Raw genomic sequence first — 22,634 nt, 5'->3', positions numbered from 1 at the left:
TTTTGGGTAATTATCCCTTTTATCAAATCCCCTTTTCTAATGTTTGTGGTTTAATATTAACATCAAATGTGACCTCAGATTTCCTGAGAGTTTCATCCTGCAAAAGGGATTCTAATTTTTCTATCTCATTCTCAGAAAAAAATGATACAATGGTGGTTTTGACCTTGCTTTTTTGATGTGCTTCACTTGTCATTCTTAAGTATACTTTTCTCAATCACTCTGTGGCCTTCCTGGTTGCCCATGCTCCTGATCTAAAAAAGGCTTATTGGAAGTATGTGTGTGTGTGTCTCTCTCTCTCTCTGTGTGTGTGTGTGTGTGTGTGTGTGTGTGTGTGTGTGTGTGTGAGAGAGAGAGAGAGAGAGAGAGAGAGAGAGAGAGAGAGAGAGAGCTTGTTTGTTTGTGTATTACAGCAGCAACAGCAGTTCTTTTTAAACTATGTGAAAAGATCCCTGGGGTATCTGAAATCCCTCATCCTACTATAGTTGGTGAAAAGTTCTTTTTTTTTTTAACTTAAGATGAGGTTACTAGTATCAATGACTAAATAACCTCTCCAACACTGAAAATAAAACACTTCTTAATGCAGGTTGTCCTCAACTTACAACCACAATGGAGCCCAAAATTTCTGTTGCTAAGCAAAATATTGTTAAGTGAGTTTTGCCCCATTTTACGACCTTTCTTTCCACAGTTGTTAAGTGAATCACTGCAGTTGTTAAGTTAGTAACTTGGTTGTTTAGTGAACCTGCTTCCCCATTGACTTTGCTTGTCAAAAGTTTGCAAAAGATGATCACATGACCGCAGGACACTGCAACCATCATAAATATGAACCAGTTACCAAGCATCTCAATTTTGATCTAGTTGTCATGGGGATGTGGCAACAGTAGTAAGTGTGAAAAAACTGTCATAAGTTGCTTTTTTAAATTTTGAACAGTCACTAAATGAATTGTTGTAAGTTAAGGGCTACCTGTACTACTACTTCCTGAGGGACATAAACAGGATTGGTTTGTGCACAGAGGGTATAGTCAAAAAAGGCAGAAGATGGCAGCCATGATAACCTGGTCAAAACCCCCAGTTTAATGTGTATTGCACACTGATCCTGTTCTATGTTTCTGCCCACCTGTGTTTCCTCCAGGTGTGCTATTTTATTATTCCCAATTCACCATCCAGCCTCTTGTTACAAAACAATTGCACCAGGTATATTTTGCGTCAGAAGAAACTGGGGATACTCTTTAACAGATCTTAGCCTAACACAGCTCACTGTCTACACAAAGAGACAAAAATCACCTAGACCCCCATTTATTCACCCTAAGTCTTCAGGCTTGGCATAGCTGACCATTAATTGCTCCAGAAGCGTTTTTTTGGGGGGAGGAGGGGGGAATCACAAATTGGCAATCCTGGTGAAATCAAACCGAAGTCCCCTTCTCCCCTCCACACCCCCACCCCAATTTGGAACTAGGTCACGGCACAGCGATCGGAGTTTAAATTTCCAATTTGCGACAGTCCCAAGCGTATTTACAGCAAGTCTCCTTAATCCTTCAGTGGAGCTGACTTCCAGGCGAAGACGTAGCACGCAGACACTATCCAGCACGCCCTCTCGGTGTGTGCAGCCCCCCTCCCGTTCCTTCTCGAGGCAATTAAAGTTTGCTCTTCAGAAACTTTACGCCAGCCAGACCCTAGAAACGGGGAAGGGAGGGCTAATGTCACGGAGGCGACTCTCTCGGGGTCAATCTGCTCCGAGCAATCGGCGGGCAACAAATGTTTGCAGAGTCTGGTGGTGGCCCAGGAGAAATAGAGAGCGGCCAATGAGAACATGCCTGCTCGCTCTTTTCTCCAGAGTTTCTATATAGACTAAGGCAGGAATGTAGGTGATTAATTTCGAGGCACTGCCGTTCGATCCAAGCGCCCGCATACATACATACAGAGAGAGAGAGAGAGAGAGAGAGAGAGAGAGAAACACCCCGCACACACACACACACACACACACACACACACACACACACTCGCGTCTTGGAGACGACAGCGCCGTACCCCGTAACCAAACCACCCAGCGCTGCTATTTGGATGACCCCCGCGAACTGAGCTTGGACTTAAGTAAACATCAGCGAGCTGATAATTACAAGGTCTGGAAAAAAAACAGAACCGCACTTCACTTTCGAAGCTGGGCGAGATCAGCCCTTCTCTTCCCTCCTCCGTGTTGCCTTGGCCAAGGCTAAACGGATCCTTCCGATCGAGCAGAAGAAAGCTGTAAAAAAAAAAAAGAAGGGTCCCTTTTTGCCTTTCGCTCTCTCCCCAGGCTTGGGAGGTGGTGGAGAGGAGAGGAGAAAGACTCCTTGAGCTGCAACTGATTAAAGGCTGCGGTGGTTAGTTTTTCTGGCTTGCTTCGCTTTCTCCAGAGCCGAGAAAGGAGAGGCGGGAGGGTGGTGGTGGTGGTGGAGGCTTTCCCCAGCCATCTCTTTCAACCTGCCCATGTTGTGATTTCGGCAGCCGTAGCCCGCTTTCTGCTTTTATTTGTGAAGTTGTTGAGGCACCCGCAAGGATGGGACGCTGCCGCTATTATTCGGGCGCTTTGCGAGCCTTGCAGTTGCTCGCCTGGACTTTCCCGCTGCTGACATTGGCTTCCTTGGTGGACGAAACCTTAGAGAGAGCCTCGAAATCCGAAGGCTACTGCAGCCGGATCCTGCGAGCCCAAGGCACGAGGAGGGAAGGATATAATGAATTTAGCCTCCGCGTGGAAGGCGATCCGGAATTCTACAAGCCCGGAAACAGTTACCGGGGTAAGTCCACCTTGGGCGCTTTGGGAAGATCCCAGAGCCGGATCGTGGGGAGAGTAAACGCCGGGGTAACTGGCGAGGTTTCTCGGGACTGCTCGCCCCCCCCCCCTCTTCGGTTGCAGAATCCAGAACACTTGTGCTTTCTTTCTGATTCTTCCCGTGGTCGTGGCTACTACTCATTTCCCTCCGTGCCCCCTCGCCTTTCGTGGTTTAAGGGAAGCCAGGTCCTCTACTACTACCTGCGCCAGTATTATTATTATTATTACCTTAATCGCCCTTTGCACGCTTCCATGTCAGCCGTCTCTTATTTCACATTTGGCCAGGGAGATTCCCTCCTCGGTTTGCCATGATCTCGCTGGGAAATAAGGGGAATAGTAAAAGTTTGCATACCGGCCAAGAAGGCTGCTGGAAGCCACCGCCAGTTTTCTTGCGTTTTCTGCTTTAAAATCTGGTTCCTTTCCCCCCCCCCTTCCCTTCGTAAAAGGGGTCAAGGCTGTTTATTGCTTAGATATCCCTGGGGGTGGCTGTTTAGCATGAAGACAGGGCACTCTGTTTGTACTCAGGAGCATGCAGTGCAAATATAGAAATTAAATCTTCTCCTGCCCTCTCCTCTCTCAAGATCAACTTGCCTGGGGTTCAGGAAATGGAATAAAGCCTGGGTTTTCCCCTCCTGAGGGTGGGAGTCATAAGAACAATCTAAATAACTACAATAAGGGAATAAGGGATTTTCCATTAAACATGAAACGATGGAGAAATCACTTTTTGTTCAGCCAGCATAGCAGATTCATTCCGAGATAAGCAGATTTAACTTCCCCGATCCAACATTTCATTTGTTTAGATCTTTTAAAACATTCTTTGGAAGAATTAGCACATCCTAAACCTAAAGTCATCACTTCTTCTTTTAGAAAGTGCTGATGGTTGAAATGATCTTGGGGGCAGTTACATTTCCTACTTTTTTTTTTTTTTAACCTATAGCTTAGATAGATAAAACAGCAACCACAATAACACATCAATCTGCTATGAGACATTACTAAACTGAGAGCTGAATTGCTCTCTCTTAAAACACATTCTTATAAAAGCAGATTCTTATCGGCAATAAACCACTTGTGATGAGAGGACTATGTTATGGTTAGTGGGGAAATGCTGAATCAAAGTAGTTGAAGCAAAACATAGGGAAAAGTTAAATATTCTCTTTTGCAACTTTAAATATGCAACTCTTTTTCTGCTGTATCTCAGCTTGATTCCAGGTTTTTAGAGGGGATATTTTTTTTGTAGCTGTTAGGGTGTAAAATATAAAGATTTGGTTTATCTGAAAAGTTGTGGGATGGGAGGAAAACATCTGTCAAACTCCTAAAGCAAAGTTGAAAAAAAAAATCCCAACAAAATGCAATCAAAGACTTTTTACATGTTTGCTAGCAGTTAGAGGTTGTGGTTGTAACTGCTGGCACTTTAAAGAATGTGGTATCAAAAATTTAGCAAACATAACTTATGACAATCAAAGCTAAAATCCTCCACCCCCCAAAAAAATCTCCTAAAACTTAAGTCAGATGGATCAAGCAAGAGAAAAATACTGTTCAGTGCAACTTTGTTTCTTATATAGCAATTTAGTATTGTCACCTTGTTTTATTTTTATTAACTGTCACAAGAATTTAACAAGTCTCTCTCATGCAGTATGGAATGACATCACACTAAATACTGTATGGAAACAGATTTTTCTCCCTGTACTACTTTTTAAAATATGATTCTCCCAGAAATTGTCTTATCAAAATGCAAAGAACGCAATAAGAAAAGCTGATTAAATTAAGGGCAAACTGAGGTTACACAGCTTATAAATTATCAGGAAGCAAGGGAATGTTCTTTAGAATAAGATGGGAAAGGTGACATATAGGCAACAGGGGCTGAGGAAATGAGTGGAAAATTCTGATGCCAAGAAGTAGTCCAGGTGTTTTTGTCATCCTGTGGGTTTTTAAGAAAAATAAATCATGATTGGGAGCCTGAAGCTATTCTTCAAACAGAAAGAATAAGAATGAAGAAGTTCACTGCTTATGGCAATGCTGTTTTGCTTAGCTGACAGCCACTTGTTTTGGGATAAGAAGGATATAAGCCATTCTCAAGTGAATCCATACCTCTTATGATTTTGAGTCTATCCATGGGTTACTTTCATTTGCCAAACAGATCATTAGCATATCTCCTACAACTTCAACCCTGTGCTGTTTTTCCCCCCAGTTACTAGGAGACAGGTGGTACACAGTTTTGTGAAGAAAGGCCTATAAGAAGACATTGACCTGCATTGAAAATGGAGATCAATTTTTGTTAAAGAGCTGTGTCCACTTAGAACACAATTTTGGGTTGAAAAGAAAGAAGCCCATTCAACAGAAGTATGCCATAAAACTCTTTACATTCACCAATGGTGCCTTATTAATTAAATCCATTTATGGACTCTTTTGAAAAGCTCAGAAGGAACTTTAAGGCTCTCAGCCTTCAAAGACATTGGTGCAGATAAATACATGCTCACACCCAGAGTTTTTGATACTGCTCACAATAACAGGAAGTATTCTGGAACCTTTAATAATGGTGGTCAGTTTAATTCACCAAGAATATTTCATAGCAATGAGAGAAACTACCATACACTCATCATCTAACATTATTCATTAGTCTGTGGTAGAGAATGGAAAAATAATGGTGTGGATGAAGATAGGCTCCTTCCTGTCTAAAATTAGAGTCCTCTCCACCCGAGTCTTAGTTTTATCCAAGTTTAAGAGTAATTTCTTTTTCCGAAAGAATGTCAGTTTAAAAGAGCCAGCCAACAGAAATTGTTAGCAGTTCGCCACATTACATTTCTCAAGATTTGAGAAGGATATACAGACTTAAGTTGTCATAACCGGGTTTTTCTTGGAAATTGTATGTGGTTACTTTCTTTTTACAATAAAAGATCATTTTATAGGAGATCCTTGGAATATTGCCGACCCTCCCCTTCCTCTTCCTTCCTGAATGCTCCAGAAATTACTCTAAATCTTAGGTTTTTGGACAGTGCATACAAAGAACCTTTGAAGAAAGAGTTGAGAGAGGGGGAAGAGAAGCTAACAAGAAACCTAGCTTCCAATTAAGTTGAAGGACTTTCTGGAAACATCGAGTATAATTTTGCCTTTAATTTCTATGCCCACAAATATTTTTGATTTTGGTCCCCAATGGTGGAGAAAGAGTGACAAAACATACTGTTTATCCATCTATGGAGATGCATACATGTACCCAAGCTTTTCTTTCTTGATGCCCCAGAATTGGCCAGGAAGGGTAAACATTACAATCTGTAATTGGCTAGGGAAGTACTGTATTTGACTTTAAGGCTTAGTTCCTAGGTGATTGAAAGAATCTCAGTGTCCTGCCTTTTATTAGGCAATAGACTCTCCATTGCTTCTGGTGTCCTTGGCTTCCATTAAATCCAAATAGAAGCTATCATAAAAATGAGAAAGGTTACAATATGACAGAGAGGTGTCTTTCAGTAAATAATAACAACAGCACATTCTCTCACCTTGCAAATATAATATAAGGTAGGAAACACCACTGGCAATAGATGAAGGAGGAGTCCAATGTAGTTGGGGACATCCCTTCAAATAAAGCTAATTTGAGGCTGCAATCCTATCTATATATGAGCTTCACCAGATACATTTTGCTGGCTTAGACATGTATGTGATTATGTTTTTATAGCTGAGTCTTCATTTTCCTGTTGCCTCTTGAGGCAAAGCACCTATATCATTCCTCAGTCTCTTAAGAACCAAAATAGGTGAATGTTAGTTTTTTTTTACTTACCTTTGTTAGCATCATGCGTGTATATGTTCTAATATTACTGAGGCTAAAATATAACACTCTTCACAATAGCTTATAATTGTGCTGCAAATAAAACTATTAAGATATGGATACAGGTTGAGCAAAAGCACCTTAAAATGCATGGGTTTATATAATAGTGTCTATAGGTCTTTGGTTATTTGAAAACCCGAATAACCAAAGACCTACATACAAACACCCGCGAAAACCTCAGAAAACAAATAGTGTCTATTTATATACAATAATGCAAATTATTTCTATTTCTTAAATGTGGTTCCCATTGTTAAACTTTCTCATAGGCTGACATATCAGTAACAGTATATGGCAGAATATTGTAAGATTTCTGATATTTTGAAATGAGGAGAAGGAATACTACAATGGGAGAAAAAAGAAGAATCAATTATATTTTAGCTTGACTCCTTCTACTATAAAATTTGGGATTTTGTCCAAACTTTCTCTTACTGTACACCAGTATTGAGTGGAACCTTGTATAATCCACTCTGACAGCAAATGTGGATATAGTATTATGGATCCTTCCTAGGCAAATGGTAGGAGGAATATCAACTCCATTGAAAAGCAAGCTTGTGACTAGTTCCCTCCACAGTGGGAATGTCTTTCTTGGTTCACTTAAAGGACCAGTAGTGCATATATATATGGTCATTGCAGGCAGGATGTAGAAGGAGAAGAGTAATAGATTCCCCCCTGCAATCTGTTGGATGTAACTTTAAGCAATTGTCCTTGTGACTGGTTTGATTGGTCAGTGGGATGAGTGGATTCCAAAAGGAATCTGTTGACCCAGCTGGACCCTGGGTAAGATTTATCCATAAGCAGACACAGTTTTCATAGGGTTAAAACAATTCCCTTAGTTAGCTGCATCAAGAGGACTCTTGACCATAGGGTTAATTAATCAGTTTTCTGTACTGATACTGTACAAGATGACATTGACATTGCAGAGGAGCCAAGTGGAAATGAAGCCACTATGGCTGTTTTCCACCTCTACCCCACAACTATTTGAGCGTAGGTAAAAATGAGCAAAACCAAATGGAAAAAGATAGTTGCATTTCCCTGCAGGCTTGATAAATCTACCGTAGACTGGGAAAACAGGAGGGTTATTAAGCACAGCAAACATCAGCGTGGGTAGCTGTGGAGATATATAAGATTTGCTTTATTGCAGCTTACTGTTCTCTACATAATGGTAAGAAATGTGGGATATCACATTTTGGCAAACTTGTTTGTTTGCGTTTGTGGGATTGTTTTCTACAATATCAGCAACTACAACTAACTGGAAAGTATACTCCATTCCTCTCTGAAGAATACATACAGCCATCCCTCAGTGGATGATGCTACAAGTGCATCTTTCTGATCTAATCATTACAGATTTCTTTTTGCTTTTAGTGGCTCTTAATCCTAACATTAATTGTCATGGCATCTGCCCTATAGAACAGCTTCTCCCCTGAGATTCAGAGGGCTCCAGTCCTTTACAAGGCTGTGAAAACCTGGTCTTCCCCAGGCACTGGACTGGGTTGTTGAGCCCAGTAGAGGTGCAGCTATGTTGTGAGATTATTAGGGTGCCTCAGCTACTGTATTATGATTATTTTTAACTTTGTATTTAAAGATAGATGTAGATAGACAGACAGACAGACAGATAGATATAAAATGTTTGTAGCTTATTGTCAGAATACATATTTAAAATGGCTGGATGTATAAAACCAATAAATAAGTAGCCCAAAGGGCCAAGGTTTAGCAAAATTAGTTTTATTCTATTTATTTTAAATCTAAAATATTTTGCTGCTTGATTAAGAGGTGGAGATTTTAGGGAGCTCCTACTGAATTTAGTGGCTGTATTTGCACAACAATTTACCTGAGTCAGTTAATAAGAATAGTAGTAGTAGCAACGTATCTATTTAACATGGACTTGTAACTAAGCACAGATGTTGATATAATTTTTGGTATAATAAAGCCAACATTTGTACATTCAAATTAATGTATTTTTACATTTTACTTTTAATATAAAATTTAAAAACATATTAACTTTCACAATAAACTAGCTTTCACAGGGGCTCAAGAAAAAGTAGACTTAACGCTTTTCTAAATGTTGAGAGGTCTGATTCCAAATGTAATTATGGGAGGGGAGACACAGTTTTACAGAACTGGAGCAAAGCGAGAAAAATCTTTCATCACAGGAAAAAGTATTAATCTTCACCAAGTAGTTGGATCAAATACATAAGTCCTGAATCATCACCAGGTGATGACCAGACACAGGGCTTGATGTACAGTATCAGCATCAGCAATTTATACTGGCACGAACATTCAAATCACTGATTATACTGGTGATAAAAAATATGGGAGCATAATAAGAAAGGTCCAAAGTACTATGAGTATCAGTGTTCCAGATACAAATTAAGGGGTTAAATGAGGCAACCCAAGAAACAGATTGATACAGTAACTCATGTGAGACCCAAAGAATGTGCCACCTGCTTAGTCATCTCTGTAATGTAGAATTGATGGATGTTACTAACATTAAATGAAAATTACAACTTTTAACAGTTGTTTTTTTTAAGATCAACATTGATTTAGACCAAAGATGTCAAACTGCTGGCCCGTGGGCCAGACGCATCATGCCAAAACCGTGCATACCCCATTGCCGGCAATGGGAAAAAAGTCACGATACGTCTCAACACGTCACATGACATTGCAAGTTTGACACCTGTGATTTAGACTCTTCCTCCTGCCTGGTGAGAACCACAGCTGGCAGCCTTGAAAACCAAAGGAAAAAAAAACAGGGATAGACAAATGAACCTAGAAGTCCTCAGCATAGATGTGATAATTGAACTGGTAAAATGAAATCGAGGAGCTTGTTGGAAGCGACTATAAATAAAATAATAAGGGGCCCATCACGGAACCATGAGGAATCCCTACTAGAAAATAGAAAAGATTGGAAGATGTTCCACAAAACTGAGAACATCTGGTGAATAGATTAGATTAAAACCGTGAAATGCTGCATCAACAATACCAAGGGAACTTAAATATATAATGTCCAATGTGATACAGTAAATAAGTCTACTAGCACCAGTACTGACAATATCTCCCCAATAACAAAATTAGCAACATGAGCCAATAGAGATTCTATAGGGTATCATACACAAAAACCTAGCTAAAATGAATACCTAAAGTTAACTAGCAGCAGGGTGAAAGGAGAATTGAGGGAGGACCAGTGCTTTTTTTCTTAAAAAAAAAAAAAAAAGGTGCCGGAACTCACAACGTCATACAACCCGCCTTGTCTACCCTATAAGGTTCCATCCAAAAAAGGTGCTGGAACTCTGTTCTGGGCATTCTATGAGAAAAACAGCCCTGGGGAGGACTATTCTCTCAAAATCTTAGCTGTAAAGAAAAAGAGTAGACATTAGAAGTTAGGACAAAGAGAAAAATCAAGGAAGACTTTTTCCAACAAAGAACATAAACAGGCAAGTTTCCAAGACTCAGGGAAAAAAAAGCAGTGATGGCAGACCAGTTCACCAACTTTTAAAAATAAAATAAGTAGGAAAGAAGGGAGGAGAGATGAATGAAGAAGAGAAGAAAAAGGATCAGAAGGACTGACAATGTAAGCAGCTTCAGTGATTATTTTGGCTACCACCTTCCCTGTAACTGGAAAGAAGAAAATTTCAGGTATGGTGAAATTTGCAACTGGAACTTACTTAATTTAGGAACATTAAAACACACAGGATTGGAATTAAGACTTGAATTGACTCAATTTTCAATACAAAGTAGTTGCAAAAGTCATTAGGCATATGTTAACAGGAAAGCTCCTTATAAAGACTGTAGAACAATCCGCTACTTAGAAGATTTAACGTAGTAGATACTGAATACTGATGTTAGGTTGTTTTGACTGTTCTACATTAAAGTATAGAGAGAAATCATGTTGGTAAGATTCCCACTTATCTGAAATATTTTCTCCCTATCACCTTGCTTTGGTTTCCAAACTTAAGTATGAATTTGATGCCATTGTGGAATTAAACCAGGAACAGAAGTTTCTAATAGCAGTTACTTTTCCTATGGTCAAAACTAGTACAACACATGCTGTTTGGCAGGTCAGATTTTATTAAATGTTATCCATTTCTCTGATGCTTCTGAGTTAAATAAATTTGAACCATTAGAAAAAAGTACAGAGGAAATTGCTGGAAATGATATGAATTGGCCCCATTTTAACTTTCAAAAAAGTAACAGGAGAACTAAGTTTACCATGAAGAGTGAAAGTAATCAGACTGGATTTCTGCAAAAATATGGCTAATATTTTTCTACTTGTTTGGTTTTATTCAATTAATAAAAGTTAAATAAATAAGTACCACAGACATATGTTTGCTTCAGACCATGTTATCTTGACAATGAGCCAATGGAGTCTTCAGTAATATGAAGATATGAGAGGCCCACAGAAAATATACTTATTTGGCAAAGAAATATTATTTATCTGAGATACTAAAATCTCTAAGATCAAGAGGTAAATCCTCAACAATCTGTTAATTATGCTGGATGGAATTAACTCACTGGAATGTCTATGGAGATTCTCAGTCATCCAGGTCATGGTTATCCCAAAGGTGGTTTTTTTCAAAAGGCAACTGGAAAAAACCACCTTTGGGATAACTTATTGGAAATTTCAAATCGGCAATCAGGAATTCAAATGAATGTACCGTACTTTCCGGTGTATAAGACAACTTTCTAAAGCGTTGAAATCTGCGCCGATGTCAGGGGTCGTCTTATACACCGAGTCATCTTATACGCCGGAAATTACAGTAGTTTCCGGCGTATAAGATGACTTTCTAGGCATGCAACTCGGTGCCGAAGTCGGGAGTTGTCTTATATGCCAGGTCACCTTATACGCCGGAAAATATGGTAATAGTTGCTGCTAAAAGAGTAGACACAGAAAGTGAGAATTAGCAAATGTCTGCATCATTTAGATTTAATCATGTGTTCACAGGAACCCAGCATGTCAGGTGAGATTAGTTTACCATGTCACATGAACACCAGTAATTCATTAATTTCTTTTTCTTGACATGTTCCAGCTAATACATTATTAATTTATTTTTAGTTAGGGTTGCAGTCTAAGTTCTTGAAGTGATTAGTATGAAACTTTCAACTGACTTTCCACTGGAAGAAGCTAAAGAGGACTTAGGTTCTTCAAAGTTATAATGAAGTAGAGGGAAAGAATGCGATATACAAAATTTCTGCTCTATCACAAGCTGACATATTAAGGGAATGGAAAGATTAAGTTCTAACTACATTCTATTTCATAACTATAAGTCAGACTTTTACAAAGAATATATTATGACTTTAAAATGCAGAGACATTTTGATAGTGAAATGCTGTGACTGGATCTGGACCTTTAATATTCATATATTCGGATTTTTCTTTATAACAAGAAGGGCTGAAAAGGTTTCTAACAACATTAGACTCATGTAATCTAATATGTCTGGGAGGTTATGCTTTCAGCAAGATGGTAACATTGAGAAATAAGTCACATCACTCAAGAATACTTAGAATTGCTTTTATTCACAGAAAAAATATTAGAACAAAGACAGGTAACATGATTCTTGTAAGTAGAAACAATGAATCATGCTAAATAAAATTTGTATTAAAAATTAGGCTGGAATACACATTCTGAGTGATTTTTCCAGCACAATGTTGGAACACCCAGTACGTGCCATTATAAATCTCTTGCCTTCTTAAAGAAATAGCTTTTTACCACCAGCTTCATTAGCATTGGAAAATGCTGCCCATTCTATGTCAAAAGATTTTTTAAAAATTCCCTTGTGAACCCGTTTTTGTAACAATTTGATGTGGCATTTGGGTTTCTATTGACCAAAAATATAAAGGTTCATAAATCAGTGAAAGTATAAAAGTACAGGGGACAGAGATCTAGTCCCTGCTGAAATGCACTCTTAACATTTTGTCTTACTCTGCTTAATTGATGCTTTGTAGCTCTGTAGTCAGGAAGAAAAGTGTTTTGTTTTTGTTTTTGTTTTTTGCTGTGATGCTACTATCACTTTCATCTGTAAGGGAAATATCTGTGTATTTCTGATAAGTAAAATAGGATTTATACAAGAAGTGATAGGAATGGAAAATATTAACCTAAATGGATTCTCGGTATAACATTAAAATCCTATTTGTACTTAGGTTTAGTTTTTTTTTTATTATTATTATCTAGTTCTTAGTATTACTATTTGTTTATATTTATAAATTTAAACTTTCAGACTTCATTCTTATTTTTTATATTTAGAAGGAATAGCACTTAGGTTAGGGCAGTTCAGCAAATATTAAATCAAATTATATTCAGTGCCTTTTCCCAGGATATATTACATGGATAAAATAGAAATATTTATAATTCAGGATTGAACTGTGAGGTTAGGGTTAGGACTACTTTTTGAGCTTGGTTGTTTTCTTGCAGACACACTGATCATGTTACCTAATTAGGTAATGAAATGTATGCAAGAAAACAACCAAACTCAGAGAGCACAAAAGATCCCATATTAGATGGTTTTAGATTGGTTGAAAATAAAATTTAAAGCTAAGCATTGAAAGTTAGCCTCTCTCCAGCTGATCAGCTCTATTTACTTGAATAATTCATGTAGAGGGGTTTCATTTACTGGATATGTAAACAAGTACCCATCCTATGAACATTTTTTTTTAAAAAATCCACTTACTCATTCAAAGGCATTTCTTAACAATGAGATAATCTGAAAATCATCTGTTACTTTCTCTAATTTGTCACATGAATAAGCGAAAGATTGCTTGAGATCTTTGGAAAATCTGTGCTTGAAGTATTGCCAATGGACAGCATCTGTGGATAGAGAATTATCCAAGGAAGGGTCTTCTTAGTTGTGATGCCCAGAGTTTCAGGTGTCATGGAAACTGAAAAAGGTACAGTTAGAGGAACAAATGTTCTCTTCTTTCAATTATTAATAATTACTTGCTGGATTAAACATCTTTCATAGACAGGAGGAAACTTGTGTCCTTAGATGGAAGATGCTGGACTCAAGCCATTGTCATTTGTGAAAATTGCAGATGTATTATATTGCATAGTTAAATGAGGTTGAGGTCAAACTTTAGTATTTAGAGCAGGGGGGTCAAACTGCTGGCCCGCGGGCTGGTTTCATCATACCAAAGCCGCGCCCACCCCATTGCCGGCAATGCAAAAAGAGTTGCGATATGTTGCGACACGTCACATGACGTGGCGAGTTTGACACCTGTGATTTACAGATTAGCAACATTGTCTTTGGAAAAGTCATATAGGCAACTATAGAAATGTTTCATCCACACCTAGATAAAATCACTTATTTAAAAAAAAAAACACAAAAAGCAACATCAGGGAAAAATATTGAATAAGCTTTAAACCAGAATTATGCTGCAGGGACAAAAATCTTCATATTGTCTGAAAAACAAAATCTTTTCTGATACATTTATCGGAGTTGGCAAAATACTAAGGAGTAGAAGTCTTCCACCAAGGCATCATCATCATCATCGTTTGAATATAAAAATTTGAAGTGGTACAGTGAATTAGAACATTTTACTATTGCTCAGATGGTGTAGTGTAGTACAGTGCTACACTATACATATATACATACACAGTGTAGTGCAGTTTTTATTTTTTTATATTTTATTGATCTTTCTGTGAACTGCCCAGGATTATTGTATATAGAATAGACCAGGGGTCTTCAAACTTGGCCCTTTTATGACTTGTGGACTTCAACTCCCAGAATTCCTCAGCCAGGCATCATGGCTGAGGAATTCTGGGAGTTGAAGTCCACAAGTCATAAAAGGGCCAAGTATGAAGACCCCTGGCATAGACAGTCATATGAGTCAAGGAAGGAAGGAAGGAAGGCTCCATCCTGCAACAACTTATAGTTACTGCTACAGCAGCAAGCCCAGCAATGAAAATGCACAACAGATTGCTTCTGATTGTGGCAATACCAGTTGTATTAAAGCTAGGAAAATCCATCCTCTTTCAGGCTTTTCATCAACTCATGTGCAACCTAGCCAACTAGGACATATCTGATGCTACATTCCCAGGACAGTTGATTCCCAAATTAGTGTAATGCTAAGCAAAGCGGAATTCTCAACCTTCAGGCAGGAGTCCTTGACTATTATTAATATATGAAACTTCTTGTACTTCTGACAAAGTTCTTAAAGAAGCAGAAGATAAGATTGTGAATTTTAGCACCTCAGATTGTCATTGAGTGTGTTGGAGTTATTGTGGTTGGGTCATTGAGGTGTAATAGTTGTAATGTTGAACTAGAACTGAATGTATTCAGGTTCAATTCCTTATTTGGCTATGGGTAAATGCATAAATCACGGTTCTTTTAAAATTACAGATTCAATAGTTTTTAATCCAATACATTAAGGCAAATTGTATAGATTTGTAGAACAAGCTAAGCCAAAACCAAACAAGTTACAGCATGTCATAGTGTGATGTGAACTGAGCATTCTTTGAGAAAATGGTGCAAGTGAAATGTCGGCACCTTTTCATAACTAAAATCAGAAGTTAATTCTAACTTAATGCATTTTACTTTGATATTCTGTGATATCTTTATCCATATTTGGTTAGATGATTCATGTATACTAATTTTAATTCAGTCTAAGAGCTTGAAGGTGGCAGCCTATTTCTTCAGCTGCCAGAACTGCTGGCAGCAGGAAGTACAAGGCAATTAAGAGAATGTTTACTTTCAATAAGCACTGTTTTAAAAAAAAAACTTGACTGATAAAGTATGTGGCAGAGGATGCCACTAAGATTATAGTTTTACGCCCATTTTCCTGGGAAATACTTCTATTGAACTTAATGGGGCTTATCTCTGGGTACCTAGGCTAAAATGGGAGAACTGGCACTGGGTTCTCAATGAAACTTTTCTCAATCTTTGTTATGAACATTTTGTCTCATATATTTAGCCTTAGTCTCCCAAAGTATTCTGGAGTGTAGCGTATGAACTGTAGCACCTATCAGCATTCTGGCTGTTGCAAAGACAGATGCTACTTCCTTCCTTCCTTCCATGGGCTCCAGGAAAAATTTTTGAGATCAAATCTGAAGCTCTGCTCATCTCTAATGTCTTTTGTTTCTTGGCAATGATTTTGTTGATAATGGCCATTTTGAGCTCTCTCATAAGAAAGTCTATGGAGATTCTCAGTCATCCAGGTCATAGTTATCCCGAAGATGCTTTTTCAAGAGGCAACTGGACTTTCTTGTTTTTCTTTGAAAACATTTCACTTCTCATCCAAGAAGCTTCTTCAACTCTGACTGGATGGTGGGAATGAAAAGATCTATACTTCTGGAGACAACTGTTCATTTGCATTCTTTTAGCGAGTCATTAAAGCTATCTGGAGGCTTATCTGTGTCTTCAGGGTCACCTGAGTAGTGCAAATGGGTATAGAGCTTCTTGGAACTGCTGAAAGGACTGTGTTGTAGACTGGAGGTAGATGATGTTGGATCCCCCCCCTCTGTTGAAAGAGGGTTGTTCAGTTTTGACATAGGTAGCGTTTTTGACCCTTCTTTCAAACTAGCAGTCCTCTCTGTCCACATTTTGATAAGCCTCCAGGTAGCTTTAATGACTCGCTAAAAGAATGTAAATGAAAAGCTGTGTGCAGAAGTATAAATCTTTTCATTCCCACCATCCAGCCAGAGCTGAAGAAGCTTCTTGGATGAGAAGTGAAATGTCTTTAAAGAAAAACAAGAGAATACAGTTGACTTGTGAAAAAGCATCTTTGGGGTCTCATAAGAAAGCTTAAATGTTCACCATATTTCTGTTCGCTTTCTATTTCAGTGTATTTTCCACTAGAGAGAATAACTAGGCCTTAATGAGGAAGAATGTTAGAAAGTTTGAAAATATGCCTATGGAAGCAATCTTAATAACGTGTCATGTCTAGAAATGTACTTACGTGAAAAGGGGTGCACTCAAATATCGGAATGTTATCAGAAGTAATACTGTTAATTAAACAGTGTCCAGTTGTTCCTTGCATCTCATCAAATTTACTTAGGAGAATTAGGGGAGCATATTTGAAGGGAAATTCAGTTGGGAAAGAAGCAATCTGTTCTATTTATATTTGAAGTTTCCTTTAAAAAAAAGCCGTGATGGTGCAGTGGTTAGAATGCAGTATTGCAGGCTAATTCTGTTGATGGCTGCCAGCAGTTCGGCAGCTCGAATCTCACTCGTTCAAGGTTGACTCATCCTTCCATCCTTCTGAGTTCTGTAAAATGAGGACCCAGATTGTTGGGGGCAATATGATGACTTTGTAAACCGCTTAGAGAGAGCTATAAAGCATTGTGAAGCAGTATGTAAGTCTAAGTGCTATTGCTAAAAGATGAGACTTGCTTTCTCCAAATATAACACTACTATTCTTTTTTCAGTTTATAAAAAGAGACAACATGAAGCATTTTCCAGGGCCACAATATTTGCAAAGAGTCCATCTTTACATCTTCTATTTAGACTAAAGGTATTCTCAGGTATTTCCCTTTTTTCAATTTTAGAAGACTCCACTGAAGACTCTATGCTTGAAGGCACCCAGATTCTGGGAATGATCAGTAACCAAGATTTGGATTTTTTTTTTTTTTTAAAAAAAGAGGAAACAAATTTATGGATTTCAAATGTGGTATTTTTCTTCCTTCCCTCCTACAGTAACACTATCTGCAGCTACACCAGCCTATTTTCGTGGATTCACATTGATTGCTTTGAAAGAGGGCAAAGAAGGAGACAAAGAAGAAGACCATGCTGGTACTTTCCAGGTGAGGAACAGTCTTTTGAACTATTGATTTAGAAATATGAATTAGAAGATGGCTTCTGGGCTGGAAACAAGAGCCATACATATCTTTATATACATTATCAATATCTTAAATTGTCATTATAACAATGAAATAGATATTATAGCTTTAGTCAAGTCAGATTAATATGAGAAAATAACTGTAAGTAGGCTGTAGAATTCAACAGGATGCTGTTATATTCTTAAATTTGCCTGTTTGCTTTGAAATCGTTCTCACTGAAATTAGTGGGATTTTTGAATCCAAGTAAAGTATACATTTTTCAGCCTTAACTATTTTGTCAAACAAAGAATTTGGAGGTTGTCCTTGGTACTCAGCAATTCCAAGTTCAGTTCAAATATTTGTTGACCTTTATTTTTCTTGACACCATTGTCTTTTTTCCCTGCACGTTCCAATATCTAGACTATTAACTCTCATTTGATCATAATGAGGTTAACAAAATCTCTGCAGGAGATACCCAACTATCATCTTTGGGAAGTAAATCTGAATTATTTCAGTGTGGCTTCCTTCCAAGTAAGTGCACAAGATCTGTACTTATGAACTCAGATATAATTGCTTTTACAAATCTTAAGAGATTTCTGAGAAAATAATTGTGATACTGTGCTAGATATCCTAATGATGCCAAGTCTAAGCAAGAACCCAGAAAAGAGCTTGCATAGCAGTAAAAATGATTTCTTTCAGTGACAGAGTAAGTGAGGATACTCTGCATATCTCACTTCTAGTGGATTAAGGGTGCAGGAAGTAGAAAATTGAATCATTACAGCTGTTCTCACAAAGCTTTGATCAAATTAATATTTAGGAATGTTTTTAGTCACTGACTAAAAACAATGTGTACTTATCTGAAGTTGCAAATAAAAGCATTAAAGAATATAATATTAATTATTGACCTTAATATTACTACTTAGGGACAAGAACTTGATGCATAGATAATCTCTTAATATACAATATGATCACTAATTAATCCTTAAAGGCCAAAAGTATATTTGGGTGAATTCAATCCACACCTTACCATATCTTCCATTAAAATAGTCTTTGTTGACAGACATAAAACACATAGGATCAAAGTATTCATGTTACTCCTTTGGGAAGTACCAGGAATACAGGAAGATCCTAATCATTTCAGCTAGATGGAAATTAGTAATTCTATTCAAAATACAAAGAAAGAGATAAAATGCAAAGTAAATTAACTTCTCAGATCATGTTAGCTCTGTGACTCTGGTGTTAATAGCCTTTTGGTCTGTCTGGTTTCATTAAGAATAGGGAACAGAATTTTCTTTAGAAAGACATTTGAGGTAAAAATAAAAATGGGAGATGGGCAAGTTCATTGTTGAAAATTAGAAAGGAATCCTAAAAAAAGGATACACTATTTTCTACTGTTCATTCCTTCCTCCCTTTCTACCTGATTTACATTCTTCTTTTTATCATTAATTAATTATTATAATTAGCTAACACATTAACTATTAATTATAATTAATGGGTTATTAATTAATTAATTATGCATGTTAATTTAGCAGGAAAAAAAACACATTGGGGGTAGAGTGGAAATTAGAGATAAAAATTTCCCCTGGAGGTAAAAGATAGAATTCAAAGAATATTTTTTTTCTCCATAAAGTTTCTTTTGAGTGTTTTAGAAAAGAGCTGGAAAGCAAAGATAGACAGGTTCATTAAGGAATTACTCTACTAGTACCACAAAACTCTGCCATTCATTTTCCTATACTACATTGACTGAGACTGTACTGCTAATAACTTGCCTTTGCTTTATAGTATATTCCTTGAGAAACTTTCTATTTTATTCTGTTTAATCAGAATAAAGGATGAAGGTGAGGCGTGTGACCTTTTGGAATAGGAATAAGTTACAGCCCTATCTAGAAAAAAAAAAAAAAACATTAGTCTTGATCATGTCTCACTGGGAGCATCAAGTTTTCCTCAAATGAAGAATTTTATGAATTCCTTTTTTTCTGACAAACGTGAAGGAAAGACAGAGTATTGAGATTCTGGGATATTCATTTTGCTTGGCTAAGAATGTGGGCTTGTTCAAATGATGTAGCTTGTTAAATGAGAATCTGATAATCTGTCTATTGTAGTTACAGAGCTAGAAATAGAAGGAAAAATGGCTGGAGCACATTTTGACTGGATTTAGCCAATAGAAAGCAAAAACAAAATATCCTGGAAGGATGATGTCACTATGGAAGAAGAAGAAAAAAAATGACTTAATCTTATTTGACCCATTAGCTGGAAAAAACCAATGTTGATTGAATTAGTATATGACCAAAAAGTAATAATAAAACAGATTGTCAAAGTTTTATCCAGGTCTGCTTATCATGCCCAAACATCCAGCAATTTTACAGATTCAATTATATATATATATAAGATTAACAAAGCATATCTCTTGATTCAGTCAGAATGACCTTTTCATCTTTTGACTGCCCTTTGGATTTTTTAAAATTCAAGCTTCATAGTTGAGTCCAATGGGGGATAGTCTGCAGTCTGTGTAAAATTACCTATTATTTTCATTTTGCTATATACTGTATGTGACCTGGTTCTCTCTTGCTACTTCTTAGTGGAGTGCAAAACTGGAGATAACACTTCTGTTAGTGGAAGTTTTAATCTAGACACACACACACACACACACACACACACAAAAAGGATGTTGACCCCCTTTTTTTATCATCCTGGTTTCCTTAATGTCCCCTTCCTACAAACACCCAATATTTTTTCCTGTATTTTAATGTTGCCTGAGGCTGATAAGATGTGCTAATGATTAACTCAATCACATAAAAGACTATTAGGAATAAAATAAAATTCCTTTTTTGTCTCTTTTCTTTTTTCTTTTTGCACAGTGAAGATAGCAATCAGTCCACCAGACATGATCCTATGAAATATATCACTGTAACTTTTATTATGCCTGTGATGTTTTTTCAAAAACCTGGATCATCTCAGCATTTCACAAATTGTGGTGGCATGTAATGTTTGCTGGAATTTTCACCATAGCCTGCTTCTGTGAAAAATAGATGTGTTGTTGATGATAGCAATATTATCCACAGTTAATAATGTGGGGTTGGGAAAATTGGAAAAAGATTATTATTCTTACAGATTTATCATTACAAACAATTCTGTGACATGTTCTTAAGTACTTTAGAGGATATATATCACTGACTATTTCTGGAGAGCCACTAGAGGAACAGATGACAGAAAAAAAATTTCGTTGTCTCCTATTCATAATTTTTTTTTCCAGGTAGGACAGAATATAAATGTATTCTGAGCATATTAGACATGCAGTTAATATATCTTACGTTACAAACTTCTTGTTATCACCCCCTTCTTGCTTTTTCAAACATATTGTCCTTCTTGTCCTGTACTAGTATTATTAAATAATTACACATTTGGTCTCCCACAATCACTGCCACGGAGGTTTTGGTAGACGATAAACTGCTTATCCTAGACATCAGAGGGAGACAAATTATTCTGCCTATCATTTAACATCAAAGATAACCTCAGCTGTAATTTTTGGCAGGAGCCTGGCTTTGTATTTCATGATAGGAATATATGAAGAAATGATAATAAGTTCCCTTTTTCACTTTCCTTTTCTAAAGTTAGGGAAATACTGGAAAAAACATTAATATTGATAATTAGGATGAAGAATGCCTTCTGAGCACTGCATATTCAAGCTACTCAAGAGAGTTCTTCAGGATTATAGAATAACTAATATCAGCCCATTACTGAAAGTTACTTAATATGGTGCTAAAATTTGCTCTGCAGTGTTTAAATTTACCAAACAAATGTGTCTGGGGAGAAAATGGCATTATATATGTGTTGCATCAAGAAACACGTTATAAAAAAAGAAAACGAGAGAAATAATGTGCATTATTTTATATGTTAATTGATAGGTGCAAATCTGTCACTTTTAAATAATGTAGAATAAGATTTATATGTAGGGCATGTGGCATAGAAATCAGTGTATAAAAGGAAGTAAAGGAATAATAATAATATATAAAATTGAAATCTACATTTTAAAGAATTTTTTTATCGTGACTTTGTTATTTTTATAAATAACTCAAGGCAGCAAACAAACATTTTTACTCCTTCATCCTCCTATTTTTCCCGGTGAAGTGAGTTGGGGTGAATGAGAGTGACTGAACCAAAGTCACCCAGCAGGTTTTCATGTCCAAGGTGGGACTAGAACTCATAGTCTCCTGGTTACTAGCTTGGTTGCATTAACCACTAGACCAAACTGGCTAACTTTTGTCATTTGCGAGAAAAACTGAGACCAGGAGATTTTGGTGTCTTTTACAAATGCTGTTAGTATCCTAATGATTGATTGGCCATGGCAAAAAGACCTGGAAACTTTTTTTATACTTGTGGAGTCTTGCTGATCTCTGAGCTTAGTTGTTTGCCTGCAGACGATTGCCTTGCAATGAGGGTGTTACCTAGTTGAGTAATACAACTTCCTCAAGCAAACAACCAAGTGCAGAAATTATTAAGAACTGCATTGTTCAACCCTGAACTGCAAATATTCTTTTCTGATTCCCATGTTTTCTTTAAACCTGCCTTGAATCCTTCCAAAAGAGAGCTGCCCTTTAAGCAAAACAGAGAGGATGCTTTTGCTTTCCCAAGGAGACCAGCATTCAAGTCCTGCTGTTTTTCCCCCGACATGATAGGTGGCCCCCCAATTGATTGATGAGCTAGAGGCAAGATCAAATGGGCAACCAATCCACAGCACTATTCTTTCTCTTTCCCCCTCTTCTTTTTATAATACTTTCCTCTCTCCCCCCCCACCCCCACCATACAGAAGGGTACTTCATTCTTGCTAACAATTTGAATGGCTTGTTTGCAAATTAGACCAAGGATCTCACAAAATATGGCCGTATCTTTCACCTGGAGCTTAAGGTGGCTAGCTCTGAAATCCAGCTGTGATGCTTAAGCCAAAACCAGCTGTGCGGCCCTTGTTTTATTCCCCTTGGTTTTTTTTTCAAAGTGGGCATGGTTCTTAAATTCCCATTCTTTCTTCCTATAGAAGTGCCCCAGGGGAAAAAAAAAGGAAGGGATTCCCTAGCTGAGGAGATAGCTTAACAGAAATTGGAACATGCCAAGCACGTTGAGATTAGATCTGAAGCAAAATTGTATCTATTTTGCTGCAAGATTTCTAACAGGATAAAAGCTTAGGTTGTAGTATAGATAAGTGGAAATTGCATTATGCCCCTTGAACGAGTGATAGGGAACTATGGAGAAAGTTAACCGATACCATTATT

The 22,634-nt window shown here is 37.4% G+C and overlaps 1 protein-coding gene across 1 annotated transcript in view; it reads left to right on the top strand.

The window, feature by feature from the left end:
- Positions 1–2,237: 2,237 nt before the first annotated feature.
- SPON1 (spondin 1) overlaps positions 2,238–22,634 on the top strand; it is a 330,987-nt gene continuing 310,590 nt past the window's right edge. The window contains exons 1-2 of the mRNA XM_039352543.1: positions 2,238–2,771; positions 17,246–17,352. Coding sequence (XP_039208477.1) covers positions 2,534–2,771; positions 17,246–17,352 — 345 coding nt within the window. The 5' untranslated portion in view covers positions 2,238–2,533. The remainder of the gene's footprint in view (positions 2,772–17,245; positions 17,353–22,634) is intronic.

This window comes from Crotalus tigris, unplaced genomic scaffold, assembly GCF_016545835.1.
Source record: "Crotalus tigris isolate CLP2741 ecotype Arizona unplaced genomic scaffold, ASM1654583v1 scf7180000018436.2726382, whole genome shotgun sequence".
NCBI lineage: Eukaryota > Metazoa > Chordata > Lepidosauria > Squamata > Viperidae > Crotalus > Crotalus tigris.
This window is presented reverse-complemented; position numbering and strand designations above follow the sequence as displayed.